Source organism: Pieris rapae, chromosome 5 (genome assembly GCF_905147795.1).
Source record: "Pieris rapae chromosome 5, ilPieRapa1.1, whole genome shotgun sequence".
Classification (NCBI taxonomy): Eukaryota; Metazoa; Arthropoda; class Insecta; order Lepidoptera; family Pieridae; genus Pieris; species Pieris rapae.
The window spans coordinates 2,890,877-2,912,010 of NC_059513.1; the positions used below are offsets into that span (position 1 = coordinate 2,890,877).

The 21,134-nt window shown below is 31.3% G+C and overlaps 2 protein-coding genes across 2 annotated transcripts; one reads left to right on the forward strand and one right to left on the reverse strand.

Annotated features, from left to right (window-relative positions):
* Window positions 1–1,001: 1,001 nt before the first annotated feature.
* Window positions 1,002–13,377, reverse strand: LOC110994341 (pancreatic lipase-related protein 2). Its single transcript, XM_022260971.2, has 5 exons — window positions 13,258–13,377; window positions 10,033–10,137; window positions 6,957–7,106; window positions 6,387–6,537; window positions 1,002–3,306 (listed from the first exon to the last, which is right to left on the reverse strand). The coding sequence occupies exons 2-5, from the start codon at window positions 10,124–10,126 to the stop codon at window positions 2,634–2,636; spliced, it is 1,068 nt and encodes a 355-aa protein (XP_022116663.2). The 5' UTR covers window positions 10,127–10,137; window positions 13,258–13,377; the 3' UTR covers window positions 1,002–2,633.
* Window positions 13,378–19,961: 6,584 nt separating this feature from the next.
* LOC110994263 (carbonyl reductase [NADPH] 1-like) lies at window positions 19,962–20,937 on the forward strand. The gene has a single exon (XM_022260845.2). It carries the CDS (start codon window positions 20,024–20,026, stop codon window positions 20,870–20,872), a length of 849 nt encoding a protein of 282 aa, XP_022116537.2. The 5' UTR covers window positions 19,962–20,023; the 3' UTR covers window positions 20,873–20,937.
* Window positions 20,938–21,134: the final 197 nt, after the last annotated feature.

Below are 21,134 nucleotides of genomic sequence, written 5' to 3' on the forward strand. Positions count from 1 at the left end.
TCAATTGTTATTCATTATTTATTTATGGTTTCGTAGAAATACTGATATTATTGGTTTTAAAATGATGGTTTTTAGTATTGTCTTTTATTAACATAACTTTAACACGTTTAAAGAAAACACTTTTTGAACGGGTTGAAGTTATGTATTATTGTAAACTTATAATTATATTGAAACATAATTTTAAATTTATCCAACGTTTCGCGTGCTTTACAGTGTGCGTGGTCACGGTGGCGCGAAACGTCGGATAAATTTAAAGAATTCTGCTCATTTAAAGGAGTTCTGCCTTTATAATATACCTAACCTATTGTAGATCTATATTCGCACTTTATTGTTTGGGTTTTGAATAGATTTTGATATGACCATGATTTAAATAATACGCCTGACAAATAAGTGCTAGCAATATGTTTTTATTCGCAAACTGTGGTATTAAACTTACATTATCATGCAGTTGTTAGCTGAAGTTTTAATATCAATTATTTTAACTTATATATTTTTTTAGCTGTCTACTTTAAGTTAATAAACACCAAAATCCATCACTGGTACGCGTACTTTGAACAAAATTTCAAACATATTCATATATAGATTAAAATTGTAAACTTCATTGCTTTTTTAAATATATTATTTATGTAGCATTTTATTGATTAAGGCAGTACGTCTCTTACAAACCAACAATTCTAATTTGGTTTTCAACTAATAAAATCATTGTTTGGCTGGAATTCACGCTCCAGGTAATTATAGACTTAGGATCTGTTTCACAATGTATGGATAAAGTACCAAATAGCTGTGCAACACAAATTATTTGGAAGATAAAAGTTCCGAATAAGAAACTTCGCGTTTCATGACGAATAACGCTATCTGACAGTCATGAAACGCAACAAACACTAGTTTATCCTACCAATTAGTGTTAAATATTTGGACTTATCCGGACATTGTGAAACAGGTCCTAAGTAAACTATTGTCGTCAAACTTAATTTAAAAGGAAGGAAATTATTAAATAAATATTCCATTTGTTGACTTTTAATTTAATTAAAACTATCTACATACTACATCACAGTTTTCTACAATATGTTAAAATTATTTTGGTTATTTATTTACGATAAACCTAGCTTACAGATGAGCTATTGTGTCTGGCTTCAGAGGCATGGGTACCCACTTTCCAGATATTCCTTCCGGTCAACACGACCAGTCTACATAAGATTCATAAGAGTATTGTCTCGTCGTCAGGGTTCAACCCCTTTGTTGTTTCGCCCGTGGCTATTAAACTACCGTAAACGATGAAACGAAACACAGAACCAACAATACTTCATACCCATAGTATATGACTTCAGCTGACGCCAAAACGATGACGTCACCAATCACGTCACCCTTTTATAGAATTCGACTGGCGATAGTAGTTCACGAATGGCAAAAACTATGTTTGGCTAAGCCCCATGTTAGGGGTGAGTTCTGGGTGAATTGATAAAATATATTTTTAACCATATCTGATATTTCCGTTTATTCCATTTCCAATATATGTTTCAGTCCATAAAAATCGATATGTATGTTTAGGTTCTATTGGAAAATGCAAATAAATAACGGGATTGAACGTTGATTGAAGTCTAATTAGGTACAACGTTTGATTTATATCCGGCATTAAACTATTATTACAAATACTATGTAAACCACAGCTTTATTAAGATTTTAGGTTTCCACGCGGTGATTCCACGTACTTAGAGTTGACCATTAAGTTATTTCAAAAAATAGATGCATATTCAACAAATGGTACCAATCAGTTAACTAAAGATAAAAAATGCTTTTTTACGTTCCAATTAGACAGAGGCAATATTGTAATTTGTACTTAGGACATTTAGACAAATAAGTCAACTCATAATGGACGACTATGAGTATGAGGTATCCAATTCATATATAACGTTTCATACTATGATTAAACTAGTATTTACTTATCTTCTATCAAATAGTGTATAGCTTGTGAAACAGAATATTTGATGTTTTAAACCATGCTGACGAAGATATCTGCTTACTTTACGTTATTTAACGTTAACAAAAGATACCGTGTTAACCATGGTTAATATATAAAAAGTATATTAATTTAACCTAATTATATTATTGCATTTTTGCAGACGCTGGTCACCAGATGTGGGTGCCAGACTTTTTCGAGGAGATACTAAATACAAGGTGTCTCAAAGAAGGTTCATATTTAGTTGATGTATCAAAAAAATTTTTATTCAATTAATTATTAGTGTTGTTCCGGTCTAGGCATAAGCGGAATGCTTGGCGCATCATTTAAGTAGCGAAAACCTCGAATACTGCAGAATCTTCGCGCCACAGTCGGCGAATCACTATCTTCTATGCGCGGTCTGCTCTCGAGAAACGTTCCACAGCGAGCGACTGAATTTCAAAGAGCCAGGCTACTGTTTGACATAACCCCCGTGCCCCTCAGAATTGATGCATTCACGCAGTAAGCTAAACAAATGTAAACTTTCTTTTGAGACACCTGTTTATACCATGTTGACTATCTAATTAATGTGATAATTAGAGTTGGATCCAATTGATTTACTTTTATCTTTAATAAGCGTTGAAACCAAAGGTTGTCCAGCAACCAATAAGAGTAATGATTACCTATCTACAAGTTCTTACGCCATAAAATCATCGTCCGCATTGATATTCCTACTAACTGTTGTATATATCTCGTTTTCTTCTTTAAGACCTTTCTTGCCCATGTAGTAAGGGAACTCATTATTTGTAGGCAAATAATAAATACCAGGCTTATCAAAGTCTGTTTCCAGACCGGCGTAATTCAATTCCGTGTTATTGTAGCATTTTGCTGATCTTGCATCTTGAATAGAGTCACACTTCATGGCTATAAATTTCTTTGGATTGTCCAACGCTACCCACCAATAAAGCAAAGATCGTATGTGACTACATATAACCAGACATGGTATGTATGGAATGTCTCCCGGCTGATATTCTCCGCCATTTGCGTAGAAATCCACGTGCCCTAGACGTTCTGCTATACCAAATCCATCTATGTTTGTATGAATCACGTCTACATGCTCCGCATCCGATGGGGCGAGTTTTTCGTCAGCTGGTAAACCTCTGAAGCATGGCCCAGCAGGATCCAAGCCAGTTAGTCTGAAAGGCTTCTTCCCGATCACAGATTGGTAGTACTTAGCAGCGTGACTTACAATGTGGGCGCCAAGGCTGGTGCCGACTAGTTCCAAGTTCTCAGGACGAAGGCCTGCCTGGGTTAATTTGACAAATAGCTTGCCAAATTGTTGTCCGATAACGCGGCTAAGACGGACGGACCTGAAAGATTTAATAAGTTTAAAATACCTTTACATCATCCAGTCAGTGAACATTCAAAATTTAGTTTACTACGTTCTAAAACTAGTCGTAGTATATTGATATTTAAAATCAAGGGGAAAATAACTGAAGTGTAAAAAAACAAGTTTCAAAATAGAGAACCTGTTAAATGAATATATGAGAAGTGGTCATAGAGTAAATTCATTAAATTTATCGCCTCACCGCATACTGGGTACTTAGATTGCTAAATCGAGTATTACCATATTTATATTTTTAGAATTTGCAAGTATTTTAATTAAGTTTTCATAAAGAATGAATAGATGATTTAAACGATTCTATCCTGTATACAAACAATGTACATGTTCCAAACAAGCCTAAGAATTTTGTAATAACGTACCACATTAAAGTTCACAAATCCTACATAACTTAATTTAATTTTCTATTAAAATCTTATTCTCTATAAATAGACCCTAATTTAAGACAACCGCTTTTATAACTTGTATTTTGGACAAAAAAATACAGTTGCGCTAAAACAAAGTCTTTAATAGGCAAGTAAATTAGCCTTCTGTGACAAACGCCGTCCTTTTTTGCGTCTACAAAATGTTTCCTACATCATATGAGTGACTGTTAAAAACGCAGACAGAAACTTTAGACATTGGTGCACAGCTGGGGCCCGGACTTACAATCTCAGGGATGGGTTGTAAGCTGAAGCCACTGGGCCATCTACTAGGTATTTTAATTATTCATACACTTAACATACCTAGCGTACGGCGTGACATGTAATAAAACACCTGTTTAACTACTTTGCTAAATGGTCATAAAATACGATGTTGACAGCATTGGCCGTAATGTTCTATGGCATATTTTGTTACTATGATTGATTAAAATATAATAAGATATGTACTTTGAATTATTATAATCTCAAAAAATCATGTTGATCGTAATGGAGCGAGCCAAAATCAAAATGGCCGTACTTTTGTTTTTTTTCAATTTGTTCGCTTTATAATGTCTGATTCATTTCGCTAGAAATCGCTTATTTCTCATTAATAAAACGCTATATATCTGCATTTCTTTCTTTAAGGCACATATGTATTAGCTCAGAAAATATATCATGTGATATGGAAAAGTGATAGGAAAAAAATAAAAAAATCAGAACGTTTTATTTATATACGTTGCTCTATGTGTAAAAATTTACGTTCCCATGAATCTAGTTATTTATCTGAGCCTACATACATTATGCAATTCCCCATAACTGATATACAGCATTGATCTGTTTATTGGTGATAAACAAGCAGTAACAATAAGCCTGTAACAATGGAACCCGTTCAATGGAATTTCCACTATTTGCGTTTTGTTTTTCCTTTCATTCCAATATTTATTCAACCGGTAAAAATACTATTTTCTAACTAGTTAATTGAAATTTTGTAATGTAAATATGGTCACACGTTCTTGAGAAAATGTGGACGGTGGTGGACCAAAATGCATTGGCTAACACTGACAATATTTTTTTTTAGAATTTGATTTGATTATTCAATATTGCCTTCGAGAGTGTTATAATGATTATATAGCGGTCGTATATTTCGGTGATAACATGTAATCAGCGCAAAATTTCTGTCCAACGAGCATTCTATTTCACGTTTTATCAAGTTTTGATGTGTATTTTGGGTGATTTTTCCCTTGTTTTAATTAAATAATATTTAAATTACAATTAAGTGCTATCAAACCCTACCACCACATAACAACGTAGCTTTAAATGTTAACAAAAACGTTATCTGTTTAAGACTGACACTGATATAATGTAATGATTTATTTAAATAAATAAATCGTTTATTTGCAAATATTTACATTTAATAATTATAAAAATTACACAAGCAGTCATATTAAAATAGACATACACATGTAATTAATAATCATATAGCATAATTGAACAGTTTTGATCGTAAACTCTTACACGTTATATAGGCACCTTGCCTACTAATGCAATCGCAAAAAGCATTACACTTATTAAATTAAACTACCAAAATGTTAGCTTACAATGTTTGGAATGTTGCACCATGAAAGCTTACACATATGGATATTAAACAATTAACGTTCACCTTAATTAGTACCGACAATGCATACTGCTAATATTTATTTTATTACCCTAGTGCATTATACGATTGTTTACTTATCCCAGCTCCCTAGGTATTCTAAGTAATGCAAACGTCACTTGTATAAGCTTTAAGAATTCTGTTTGTATACATAAACTAGTTATGCCCGTGCCATGGTAATTCAAATCGTAAATCATTTACATAGAATGTTCAACATTAGTAAATTTAAATAGGTATTAAAAAATATTTGATTTGAAATAGGTAGTGAAAGAATTTATTTAATCAGTCCAGGATTTTTTTAGCTTGATTCAATCGTAAAGATAAAAGCAAAAACTCAAAATGCAAACTTTAATACTAAACAAGTGATTGATTTGTAGAACTTCTGTCTTAGAACTTTCCTATACACAACAATTGATTTAGTTTTGTTTCGTGACAGCAAAATAATTTTATGTTTTGAAGCTCCGATTCGGTTTATAGCAATATAACTTCCATGGGTAAAACTTTCTTTTTGTTAATATTGGTACGGTCTACTAATAATACTTTAAATTAATTAAATTATAAATTATTTCGTTTGTTTTTCCTAATCAATTTATGATGTTTGTTTTTTGTTTAGGTGATTTTTAATAGTTATGTATTCGTCTCAATTTAAGATCACTAGGACAGGACTGTATCATTTTTTAATTCATATGTTAATAAAAAAATAATACAATAATTAACTTTGATGATAGAGTTATAATGTAATGTAATTTTAAAATTCTAGACGAATTATTTATTTGCGCGCCTTTATACGTTCACAGAATATGCGAAACATTAACTGTACCTAAACCATATTCTTGCAAATAAATTATTTTTAATACAAATCTATTAAAGTTATATCATTTGTCTTAGTAACCATGGTATGCTGTTTACTACGAAATGCAATATCTTTTCAACTAACGACTTTGGCGAAATTTGTCAGGACCTTTAGTGAAAATACTTTACTTTGTTACTCACTTGGGATAAATATAAGTGAGGAAGTGAAATGTTTCCGACATAAGTACATTGTAGCCTCTCTTAGCATAACCATTAGCCATGGCCCGACTGTGGGGAAATACCGAGCTGTCCCAAAAGCCCACAGCATAAAAAACCGTCTTCTTGCTGAGATCTGAAAGACAAAATTGAATCGGTTATTTTCTCGATTATTCTTTAGTTGATAAACATGTTTTTATATTACACCACCAATTTAATTTGATTACGATCAAAACATTTTAATATAGTAAATTTTGTCATGTCACGCTTGTAAAAAACTGTTTTTAGCTTCCGCTTGACCACTTATCAAATGAAATAATCATAATGCTATTACGGTATAATAAATCAACACAAGGCTTAGAAAACCTTTTTTATAAGCAGGTATAAAATTGTACTTTCATGGATTCATGGCTAACGTACATGGTTTAAAAAGTAGGTAAATATACGTTTGCCTGGAAGAGATCGCTTGTTAGCGATATGGCCACCCGTTGCCTCCGTTTTATGTTATGTGTACTTGTATAAATCTAACAAAGTGTGAATAAATAAAAATCTTACCAAATTTCTTATCGCTTAATATAGCTTTGTATGCCGCTTTGATTGGTAAACTACGTCTGTAAACGCCTGTATCAGTCAAACGTTGTATAATCACTTGCAAAAGTGGCATTGATGAATCTGCTATTGTTGCATTCTTTCCTGCGCCGGGGCCTGAAGATAAAAATATTATACGCTGTTATAATTGTTCTATATGATAGAAGGTCAGAGTGATGGCAGGGGAAGTTGGGGTTGATCGCCTACCCGTTGGTCTGACCAAATTAAGACAATTAAGTATCAATAATTAAGTCTCAATATCTCTAACGCACTGAGATAAACTGAGGATGGAGTGGTGTGGAGGCAGCAAGTCGACGTATTGGTTAGAGCCTTTCATGACAAGCACGATCTTTACCAAAGAAAATTACATAGAAGAGGACTGTGGTTGAAGGCAAAAAAGCAGTTTTATTTAGAATTAAGTGGACCCAACATTGGTAACACTAAAAGTTTGCCACTTCTCTTGACGACCCCTAACTCTTTAATACATCGGATAATACATTTTTTACGTTATGTTCTTTCATATTCTATATTAAAAGATTTATATTTAAATATTTTTACAATAATTTTATTCCACGAATTTAAGGTTGTTTTAGTCGCGCAACACCACTATGTTAGCAGCTGCCCACCGAACTAATTCGGCTTAGAGTTATCCAAGAAAAGAGTGTGCTAGCCTAAAAGGCCGACAATGCGATTGCGAGCCTTCTGGGTGAGTATCCATGACTAAACATCACCTTCTGCCCGGGTGACCATATGATTTAGGGTGTCTATAAATACATTTTACATATTAAATTGTTTCTTTTTATTCCCAAATTAAAAAATATGATCTGACATTCTATGTATGAATAGTATGATTCAAACATAAAATTTCAGTATGTCATAATGTATGTCTTTCAATGTCGACCTCCAAAACTAAGTAAATTAGGAAGCGCGCCAATTATGAAATCCTCATGTCAAAATAAAAAAAAACTGCAGTCTAAAAAGGTCGTATTTAAGAACGTAAATCGAAGTAATATCTAGTTTCAAGAGTTTATGTATGAAATTTTATATATTTGACAGCGCTCATGACGGGTTTGAGATTCGAGATACAAATTAGATAATCGACATAAGTTAGACTAAGTAAGCATTTAATGTTAATTTACTCAAAGTGTCACCGCTTTAAACTGTAAAAATCATTATATCTGTTATATTAATGTTCTATACATCATTATATCTAGCAACAAATTATCATATCTATAGCCATAATTAAGCTAAGGTAAAATAAATAGTATTTATATGTCAGTTTTTTTGCATAAAAAATCTCAAAGCTAAATGATGTTAAATGTCATTGGAAGATCTTTGTTTTAGTTTTCTTTTCGATGCGTTTTATACTACAACCTTGTTTGAGACACAATTATAGACAACATATATCTGTAGATAGAGTAATAACTATTTTGCTCTAATCAATGTATAAAATACAAACAGTAATTATCCCGGAATATTATGAACGTATTATTAATTATGACATATAATTGTTGTGTATGAACCGGTTTTAACTATAATTATATACCTAACTATTAAAATATAATTAAAAAATACATTTATATTAAATTCCAGCTAAGAAAGTAATGTTCTAATGAGTTGTGATATTCTGTTTTAACATTCCATACACAATCTGTGACGGCATAATAAAATCAAGTGAATTTTAACTTTTCTTTTTGTATCAAAAACATCGTAAGAGATATGATATAATTTTAAAATTATTTTTTTATAAGGCCTAAAAAAAGCTATTAATAGTCATTTTATTTATTTAATTTTGAATTAAATTTCAACAAACATTGAAACACTATGTATAAAACTATTAATAATTGCGAAGAAGACCTATGTATTATTTATTTGTTCAGAGTTGAACAAAATAAATTACCATACAAATAATATGGAGTCTGCACTTAATGTTAAGTGTATGCATTGAATGAATAATTAATCGTATGTGCAGAGATTTTATAAAATTTGTATCTTATGTTTGTTCTGTTTTCAGTGAAATAGATCTGGTCTAAAACCCGGTATTAGAAATATTGATCATTAAGTTAATGATTTTTCTATACGTCTAGGACAAAATAGTTAAACGTTACAATTGCAATACGTACAACAATTAAAATTTCTACGGCATTTCTGTTTAAATGTGGAATCTGCAAAGGTCGATATAAAACTCGTAGCAAAAACAATAATGTAACACAATGCCCGAATATAATTGTCTAATTAATTATAAATGATAATATGATCAGTAATTGCTTAGTGTGTCTGTTTCATATCTTCATAATAGTTCATTAAATCCAAGATTCTTTCTCACTGTCTCGGGTTACACATGTATTTGACGTTGATAGATTAGTGTAAGAATTATATTAGTCTATGGAAATCATAATAATAATTTGAGCATAGTTGTGACAAAAGACAATTCAATTATCTGTCTTTTGACGTCAGCTCGAATTGATGACTTTTGACGTGTGGATTTTGACACTTGCAGAGAAAGTATACCGAAGTAGAGTAGTAAATTATGTAAAAAAGTAAGACCGTTACAACTTTTAAAGTTTAAAAAAAACAAAACTAAACTTTTAAAGTTTAGTGTTTTGTTTCCATATTTACCATGTTTTGGTTTGAGATTGAATATCATAAAATTAAAAAAAATCAGTTCCGTTAAAATTTTCGGGTAAATAATATTATATTTCTTGTATGTATTTCAAAGAACGAATATAATTTTTTTTTCTCAAAAAATATTTTTAATAAATCACTATTCATACTTTTCAATTTCAAATATTATACTTGCAATAACTCAAGAAAGATTTCGTTATATTGCCAAACGTTGACAAAGAATGTTAAGAGTAAAATTTCAACATTAGATGACGGTGCAGAAAAAAACATAATAGTAGGTAGGTACTTATTTTCTTTCGACATCATTCTGGTGAAAATAATGGTATCCAATTTTATAAGGCCAAACTTTGCTAGAAGCACTAGTTAAATTGAATTTAATACTATTGAATGAAATAAGTTTACTAAAAAAGCTACTCACAGTGGGGCACGAGTCCTGAGGGAACACCAATATCGGGTTTAGGCTCGAAGCAGCTGACCGAAGCCAATGAGAAAGTCAGGATTAGCCACAGCATGTTTGTTTAACCTAAAAAATATATTAAAGTAATATTTCAAAGAACACTTAGACTATTTTACATCTTACTATTTCAACGAGTCGTTCAATCAATTTATCGTGTATTTTATTAGTACTTGTTTTCAGATCATTTTTGTGATGTAAATATAGTGTTTATACATTCATATTTCATATTACGTAAAATTGAAGATGAACAATTATTACTTTTAAAATTCTGACTTCTGAATAAAGTGATAGAAAAAACGGAATGTCTTCCGTAAATTCGCAGAAATTATTAAGTATTTGTCTATTAATTACCTAAATTACAACATTTGCATAAGATTTACGCACGTATTACTATAGTGAATATCACTCAAAAACTAAATAATTTCCTTATAAAAATCGATTCTTACGTAGTAATTAACAATGCTATTAAATTATATACAGTAATTGAATGCTTTGATTTTCTTCCTTCCAGTTTTACACGTAATTACGTAATTGTTAATTGACAATATATTCTGAAATCGATTTATTTCTAACTCAACTATACAGAATTTAAAATATTCTTAACCGCCATAGTAATAAAAATTATTAAAATTTGTAAAAATAAATTTAGATATAAATTAAAACTTTCGTGGTTATTAAGATTTATGTGAGTTAATTCTTTAACTACATTTACAGTTAAGTTAGGTGCTTAGATAGTTTAGGTAAGTAAGGATTGATACTGTAATTGTGTAAAGAGAAGTGTAGGCCTCACTAATTTATTATAATAATAATGTTTAATATATACAATTTAGTTGGAGGTTTTGTGGTTTTTAACTTTGTGCACATGGAATGTGATTTATATTTTTTGTGGAGATCATGATCATATTTCTTTTTATATATTTTTTTTGTAGATCTTGGAACGCAACTCTTTGAATATTTATCGACCGAGGCTGTATAAACCTATCGCAGCCTCAATAATTTTAGATAAATGAATTAATGATACGGCAAACCTTAAATAAATTAAAAAGCATTAAGTTAAAGTAAACATAGTTTTGGGTCTATAATATTGTTTATGGTATATCATAGTGCATTCATCCCAATCATTACGTCATGCGAAACCATATGCATATTTAAAATATTCATGGGAATAGAGCTAAACACACCCTCCACAAAAGCCACCACTCAGGCGCCAGCAGTTGGCCTGCGTAATAAAAATACAGAATTCTGCATAATATCACTAATTTAAAAAAATAACAGAGGCCAGACGGATGATTTGTATGTAAAACGAACCTTGGTTGTAATCTTCACTTCCTGACTCGTTTACTCTACATAATTTAAGTTCTAATCATGTAGAACTAGTTCCAAAATACATTCGAGCTTTGGCCGATGACGATACAACTTCGAAATTTCGTAAACTTTTTGTATGTACGATAACTAATTCACTCGCGATCCCTCTAGCATCGAGTGTCCATGGGCGGCGGTATCACTTAACATCAGGTGAGTCTCCTGCCCGTTTGCCCCCTTTTATATAAAAAAAACTATTATCATTACTAAAATAACTTACGAAGTATTTATAAAAAAAATATGTTAAGTCACGCGGTCGCTGTTTTAACTTAATCTAGAATCTAGATAACCGTGAATCACGTTTTAGTACCATTTTTATAACAAATTAAAGTCGCAAGGTGAATTAGTTTCCGTAATATTTTCCTTGCATGCAAGTTTTATTAATTAGCGTATATTCGCAAATTCTAATAATTATTTTCGAACTTTAACAGTGTATAAAATAGACATAGAAACAAACGAGAATATTGAGTTAATCGACGTTTCGTGCGATTGTTACTCGCTTGCTAAGTGTAATTTTTGTATAGCACTTGCACTAACAAAGAGATATACCTGTTCTTCAGAAAGACCCTAGCACAACTCCCTCTACCTGCTCACTGTCATGCTCATTGCGTCATTAAAGTAAACCTACCAGCCCCAAGCACTAGATCCAGACAGCTCACACATATCAATCCAGACAATACAATACAATATACTACATCTTGTTTTGTTTCACACTACAAACATATCAAGGATAGTAAATTTTTACATGGCAAGAACGGTAATTCAGCAGTGTATTAGCTTCAATGTACCGGCGAAATCGCGCGCCTTTTTTTTTTAATTTTATGACCCGGCAACATAGACCTTTAAGTCATAACTTATTTGGAAAATGTTTTTTACTTTGGTCACCCGCCGTGACTTCATATTACACCTAGGACCCCCTGAAAGGGACACATATGATTCGATACATTAGTAAACGAATACATAGGTAAAACTTTTTATATTATCGATTGAGTGAAAGGAAAGTTCTATTATTTGATAGAGCCTACGTAGTAGTTAGTATTCTTTTATCATGTAGCAGCCTTTTTCCTAATAATGTTCTTAACTGATTATTGTTTCGTCTATTAATTTTTTCATATATAAAAGGTTATGCATTTTTCTTGATCACCTGTGAGAATAGGGATCTGTTTTTTTTAATAAATTCAAGTTTTATGTTCAAGTTTTCTACTAAAATTTAACGTCATGTATTTTTTTAAATTAAGATATCGGAAGCTCAAACACAGATGGAACGACCATATATAGTCTTAAATAAATTTTAACCTACTTTGTTTCAATATCAAACTAATTACACTGCTCATGCGATTTGTTTAATGACTATATTTATACACGATTTCAGCTTTAAAATATATCTTTATACAATGAGATCACTATATCGCAAATATTTAAGTAGCTACTGTCAAGAAACAAAAACTATTAAAAACATTATTCAAGAAATTTCTATTGGTAATTTGTACTGTTGATTGCACCTTTTATTTTAATAAGCCACAACTTATAAACTAATTATGGTATACAGATTCCAGAAAATATTTGTAAAAGCAAAAAATATATACAACTAATTAGTATCTTCATATCTATATATATGCTTGTTAAATAATAGGCAAGAATATTTTATTAACGATGTTATTGCGAACTATAAAGTAATGAAAATATAAAAAAAACTTTTATTTCAATCCTGAGCTCCTAATCCAATGTAATCCATAGTTAATTGAATTACATACATCAACTCGAAATATCAGTGAACTTGAAGCCTTTTATCAAAATATTTCTCAACACAAAAACAAAACTTACCTATATAATAATTCCAAATGTCACAATAAAGCATTAAATTTACGATTATATCACAATTATTAAAAAAAACATACAGCATTAGATACGAGTGTTGTAACGAAAAGACGACGCAAGTTTAAGGACAAGGATACAGCCACGGTATGCGTATGCGCAGGTTGGCAGTATGCAACACAAAATTTGTTATTAATTTATTTATTTTATTTTTTTTATAGAACTGGGGGCAAACGGGCAGGAGGCTCACCTGATGTTAAGTGATACCGCCGCCTATGGACACTCTCAATGCCAGAGGGCTCGCGAGTGCGTTGCTTTTATGTCACTGTAAAAGATTAAATAGATAGATACAGATATCTATTGTTAGATATAATGCGTGTGTCTAGGAGTAATATCTGCATGATTTATCTGCAAAAGAGGGATTGAAAGATATTGTTAGCGACACGTTTGAGTATCTATTTATAAAAAAAAATAGATAATTAAATAGGATTTGACCGCATTATTTGTTAAATTATTTTTTATTTAATCAGTAGAATTGTTTTATAGTTATTCCTAATATTATTATATTTATTAATAGAATGTACCGAGAATTTTGTATTATAAATATACCTACTGAAAAAGAACCATTAAATCGGACCTGTCAAATTCAACACAATCGATAAAATTTGTTTTTCAATGTAAACACAAGTGAATGCTTTAGAAACCGATTATCATTGACCCAGGCATTTACAAGGTTATTGATATACGATTTATTACAAATTTAACCGATTGACTATGTAAATATATTTTGTTTTAGGCGTTTGAATAAAGAAGGCTACTAATAACAATGTATAACTTAAAAACTGTGCCAGACGACCTTAGATAAATCAATTAAAAAAAACTTTAAATTTGGAAATAAATATAAACTTTGGTAACAATGTGATGGGAGTTTTAGCCAATTTCTTATTAAATATAAATAAGTTAGTAATAAGTTGCATAACGTGTTTGATTAAATTTGATAAAGACATCATTTAAATTAAAAACAAAATTGAATATAAAACCATGGTTAAACGGGGAGAAGCCTCATCTGATGTTATTGATACCGCGCCCATGTATAATCTCAAAACCAGAGGGATCACGAGTGCGTTGCTGGCCCTAAAACATTATCAACTCTGAAGTTTATCATATATAGCTTAACCAGCCGTTGAATAGTCAGCCTAGCCTTTTAACTAAACGGCGTCGTTTAACTAGCGGCCTGAAAGACATTGGCTACGACATATACTTTGTCAGATTTTTTTTTATAGAACAGGGGGCAAACGGGCAGGTGGCTCAACTGATGTTAAGTGATACCATGGACACTCTCGAGGGCTCGCGAGTGCGTTGCCGGTCTTTTAAGAATTTGTACGCTCTTTTCTTGAAGGACCCTAAGTCGAATTGGTTCGTAAATACTTCAGTGGGATATTCTATGATCTTTGAAAAAAATGTATGTACTGTTTAAAATATTGGTTAATACTTACGACAGTAAATATAAAATAATATTCGTTATTATTATTGCATACCGCTGTCCATCGCAATAATTCCCATAAATCCTTGATATGCTACGCTCTATGAATTACACATTTATATGAAACGTGAGTGCAAATGTATTATATAACTTCGATCATGATATTTTTAAAATAATTGCGTCTGTTCCGCCAAAACATATGGGAAATGTTTTAATAAAAAGTCGAAAAGTCTAATTAAACTGATCAAATATTTATACTTAAATACTCTATGAAATTATTAAAAGTATACATTTGATACCGAATATAACCTGTAAGTTGAAATTTAATTAATAATAATTCAAATTTTAAATCTTTCAACACACAAAAAAAAGGTAATTCTTTTGTTCATTTTTGTATGATTTCTTTACAGAAATATCGAAATTATTTAGAGAACTAGACATTACAAAAATATAAAAAAAGGTATTCAATACATTGAAAGTGTTTTATTATAACGCATTATCCAGTTAAATAAAGTTTATTTAAATATCACAAAAAAAAACCAAAACGACTACAGCTGTCAGCTTGTCGGCTTTTTGTGTCGGTGTACGCGCGCACCGCTCAAATTAACTCTCATCATTTTTCTCTAACGATCCAAAAGAAGTATAACTTCAAATAATATAATAAGGGTCATAATTTGTCTCTATATATATTATATAGAATGAAGTTCCCGCAACTTACGTTATTTTTTATTCCTTTTTTATCAACAGGTTTTCTGTTAACCTAGGTGTTGGACACCCCACGAAAAAATATCTACATCCATTAGAAATTCACTTAAATTCTCACAATCGTAATATTATAATTAAACTCATTTATTACACAAGTACAGCGCCGGCCAAGGGCTGTATCACTGGCCGAATTCACGTTTTTTTGCATTCAATATTAAGATTGCGGATTTAATACTTACTGAGAGTTTTAATGTATCTTATTAATCTTAATAAATGACACAGTTGCTACTATTTCATTAAGGCTTTCAAGTGTTAATTATGAAAGCCCAAGAAAAGAAATGTCTATGTTTAGATTTTGTACTTAATATTGACTATATATTGAGAACCTACAGGAGGTTATTTTAATATTTTTACAGATTAAATCACAATTATAAAACGTATGAAACCTTACACATGACAAAGTATCATCTACATCCTCACATTTTCCCTGTCGTAATTTGACGATACTATTTGTTGAAATAAATTAATATTTATATATTACCCTCCGTGAAAAAATGCCCTTAATGCTGGCATAATTTTTAGTCTGCAACAAAACATAGAACCTCCGTTCTCAGGGAACAATTTAAACTAGCTTAATATAAAATAAAATAAAAATCCAAAAACATGTTTAGCCATTAAAATGCAACTCATAAGGTTTTAAGGGCCAAGGCACACTGGTATTTAAAATCATGGCGTGGATCAGAAACGCATTTTAAACGCTTTACATCGCATCAATCTCAAACGTATTTTGGTATATTAAAACATCATTCGGCAGATTTTTTCATTTCTATCTTATCCAAACGGCTATTTAGAAATAGAGTCTTTATTATTAGGCAGAGTTTGTCAAAACTTGCGATTTTAGTTAAAGATATTCGAAGCTGCTCCTAAGCTCACAGTTTAAAATAACCTTATGTCAAAGTCACTGGCATCCAAGTATGCTTTAGTTGCTAGCAATAAATATTAACGTAAAAAACGCTTGCCTCTACGCTACCGCTACCAAAGAGGTCCCTGTCTAAAGCGAAGGTCCTGTTTTGGATGCAGTATTTATTTTAAGGTCATTTACTCAAGCTGGTTCTGTGCGACCTTATCAAGTTTGCATTTTTTATAACTTTAAAATTCTACGACATTAATGTTTGGTATTTACGTAGAAATAGGTGAACGGGCTTCCGTCCCTGACACACGCCGATCTTGTAGTTTCATCATTATCTTGTCAGTCACCATCAAAAGCAAGTAAAATTAATAAAGAGTCCTATTTTTGTTAAACACCATAAAATCTTTAAGTCGTAAGGAAAGGATTACACCATTTTATTGCAAGTAAAACTATTCATTGTTCTCTCATATTATGTTCTATGATTTTAAGTATGGCTACTTCGATTAATTAAACATTGTGTCTTAGACTTGAAGAACTTGTATTGACATGTTATGTGTAATAATGCTACACCTCTGTAATTATATAAAATGATTAGGATGGAATATCAAGGTAAACACGTGTGGTCACCTCTCGCAAATTGAGACCACTTATTCACCTCGTGAATGAAGGACTCCAATAATTAAATATAATTAAAAAATATAGAAGACAATTGGGACTCTTAAGCAAAGGCGTGAGAGGGTTTTACGTCCATTATTATTTACAAATGAATCAAACATTCCCATAATATTCAACCCTAATCAGAATTATATGGGCATCTATTTAGCATGGCACTAGTTTACATTGCTTATAGCCACAATTACTTTATGTATCAATCCAATTTGTGTATACTTCATCCTTTATACGGAATTAAAAACCTTATATATGACTAACAATTTATTTATAAATAAATTATATATTAATAATAACAAATAGATACACTGAAAATATAGCCAGAGACAAAATACATACATTTAACTACAAGAAGAAAACAAACAAAAATTATTCAATATATTTAAATAAGTGATACCTAATTTGGCTGTTGGTTTGGTGTTGTGGGATGGTGTAAAAGCGAGGTAAGTATGTGAAGGTGTGTATGAGAGGTATGCTCATGATGCAGCTAATTTTGCACTATAGAAATTCTTAATATTCCTTTTAACCATATTTCGCGATAGCTTAAACACGTAGGTTTAAATATTGGTCGTTGTATGCCCGGGACGCGCGATACAAAACCAAGTTTTTTGCATAGTGTTGATGTGAGGAACATGAAACAAAGCACGGTTAAGAGTCTGGTAGGCAGGTAAGGGCAACTTTTCTAGAAGGAAGCTGCAATTCATTTTATTTGAGATGATGTCATGTAGACGCAATAAATCATATTGTTTTCGTCGAGATTCTAAGGTATTCATTTTAAAATGTGCACACGCGTCTTTATAGGTATTAAACTTATTATAGGTTTTATAGGAGATAAATTTTATACATTTTTTAATAATAACCTACCTGTCACCTTGGATATGATTTCATAACAACACAAGATCAATAGTAGTAGAAACTTGTCATATCCAATTGCAATAAAATAACATTACCATACAAAACGCCTCGATGCCTGTAAAATAAACAATGATATAATTTTTAATACCATTTTCGTTGAGGAAAATTCTCTCCATCTTTACCGCGATATAAATACGTGATGTTACTTATGAATCAGATATTAAAACATGGTACAATTGTGAACGAATTGACTAGAAATATTATTACTGAAATCAAATAGATATGATATTGTTTTTGGAATTTATTTGAAATTCGAAACACGTATAACGTAGCCCCACAATGCGAATGGCGGGAAAAGTTAACGAAGAGTAGCATCGTATATGAATACACAGTTTTCTTAATATTTTTATCATCCAGACTACAAAATCGTACATTCATTAATGGTATTTAGTTCCATTTATTTATTTTAAAACTTTAATTAAATCATAAGTTTATAGTAAAGGAATATTTATGTAGATAACACAAATTACAACGTCAATAAACCAATACATATAAAATGCTTCTAATTTCAAATTTATTGCCAGTTCTCTAATCAAGGGAGTTGAACGTACGAGAAGAACTGGCAATAAACACTCTGCCACTCTTTTTAGTCGCCAAGTTTTTTGTTCTACAAAGTGTCCGTAAAGAGCTACAACCATTACACCACGTTCCACGCATCTTCAAGCTGCAATATAAAAAATAGATATACAAAACGAGAAAGAAAAAAAAAACACAAATATTTGTCGTATCAACAGAAGGCATGGTAAAATAGCTGCACGCAATTTTTTACACACGTAATTTGTGCTTTGAAACCTAAGAAGTAAACATCCCTGATTTTCTTTTTCCATATATGATTAAAAATAATAATTCCATACACGTCCAAGCATACCTTTTTAGATTAAATTAAGGTTCATAAATATGTAACTTTTAAGGTTGTTTACCTGATCAATGAAATATAATAATAATACTGCGTACAGAGTGCTTACAAATACCTCTTAATCGAGTTTCTTGGAATTTGTCTATCTATAAAAAGAATAATACAATGTAATATAACTAGTGAACTTCTAAACAAGGTCTTAGTAATAAACACTTTACAATATATCGCAAAATAAGTTAGTAAGCGCAAAACTCGAAGACGGCTGAATCAATTCGAGTAATTTTGATAAGTTTCCTTTTTAGTACCTACTTAGGTTGTTGGTTCCGGAAAAGCGAAAAGTCTCCTTTTAAATAGATGAGTTAAAAATCATATAAAGACAAAACGCAATTTTCGGGTATATAAATAGATTTGTATTTCTATAACTGCAATTAGTTCTGCCTCGTGCGATGGAGAGAAACATTGTGAAGAAAATGTCAGAGTACAGATTCGAGGCAACAACGAGTAATTCATGGATTCCGACTGTCAAACTTGTTGGGAGTTCATTCGGGTACATTCTTACCACCAGAGTCGCTATTTATCGCTAAATATCACTCGCGTGTCTGGAATGTCAAATACGGGAGCAGAAGTGTGCCCTAGGACTTGGGGAGGTGTGAGAAGACAGGTCAGAAAACTGAAGCCAGCCAGAATTTATTACCAGTTCTTTCAGCCTAACTATTCCGTTCAACGACCTTGATTTGAGAACTGGCAGTAAATGTAAATTAAGACGCATTTAATGTATATTTCTTTTTTTGACGTTCATAAGTGTATATTCTGTTACCTACATTAATAAATTATATTTGAATAATTGCCACTCCACTTTTTATATAAACGTTAATAATATTATTTTACGTTTGGAAAACCTTATTAACAATAATGCAGGGAACACAAAAAAAATACTCACACTAAAAAAATTCAAGCGGTGTGAATCATTACTATATTATAGTATGAAATCATTACTAACTATAAGAATTTATAGCACTAATGATATCAATTCATTCAATGCTGTTAATAAAATGTAAAAAAGGGTAAGGTTTTGTTTACATATATATGCAGATAACACCCATTATGTTAAAATTCACCTGCAGATAAGCAATTATACATAAACAATATTTCTAACTAGTTGCATGATTATTGAAACAGTTATAGGAATATCGTTTTACAACCAAGACGTGTTCTTGAATCGTGAAATAAGTTTAAAATGTCGGAAAAAGTTGCTATAGTGACTGGAGCAAACAAAGGTATAGGCCTCGCTGTTGTAAAAGGCCTTTGTAATCGATTCAGGGGTACAGTTTACTTAACGTCTAGAGATGAGGAAAGAGGTTTAAAAGCCGTTCAAACTCTTCAAGAATTAGGATTAACGCCCACATTCCATAAACTTGACGTAAGCGACAAAAACAATGTTAAAGAATTCTCAGATTTTATTAAAAATAAACATGGTGGCTTTGATGTTCTTATCAATAATGCGGCTATTCTTGAGTGGGAACAAGTATATCCATCGTACGAGGCCGCGAAACGTAACATTGATGTAAATTATCGTAGCTTACTGTTACTTGAGCAATACTTATATCCTTTGCTAAGAGATGGCGCTAGAGTCGTTAACGTTTCAAGTGCTTGTGGGCATCTATCAAATTTAAAAAATAAAAAATGGTTGGCTGTCTTCACTCGTCAGGATTTTACCACAGAAGACATAAATAGATTTGTTGATGAATATCTAATAAGTGTGCGAAACGGAACGTTTAACCGTAACGATTTTGCTGATGACGGAAAACATGCTGAACATCGTGTATCAAAGATTGCTGTTACTGCATTAACTATGGTACAACAGAGAAAATATCCAAATGTTTCTATTAATGCCGTGCATCCAGGTCACGTGAAAACCGACATGGCCATTGGTGGAGGAGACATCGAACCGGATGATGCAGCCAAAACAATTCTATATCTTATTTTTGATGCTTCACCCAATCTTAAAGGAACCTTTATGTGGTATAACAGAAAGCTGGTTGATTGGTTTGATATTGAAGGGGATTATTATTATCAACACTGCTAATAACACCTATATATAATACTATTATAAATATTCAATACAATGTTGCATTATAAGGTTCAAGCATATTATGGTTGTTTTTTTATTACACTAGGAATTAAGACATTAAAAATTATTTATAATGTATGCTCATTGCTCGGTATTCAATAAGCATATATAGATACTATACAAGACTTATGTGGTAACCAACACATAGTTTAACTTAATGAAGTTAAAATAAAACCGTCTTAGTAGTATAAAATACACAAATACAGTTTCTATTAAT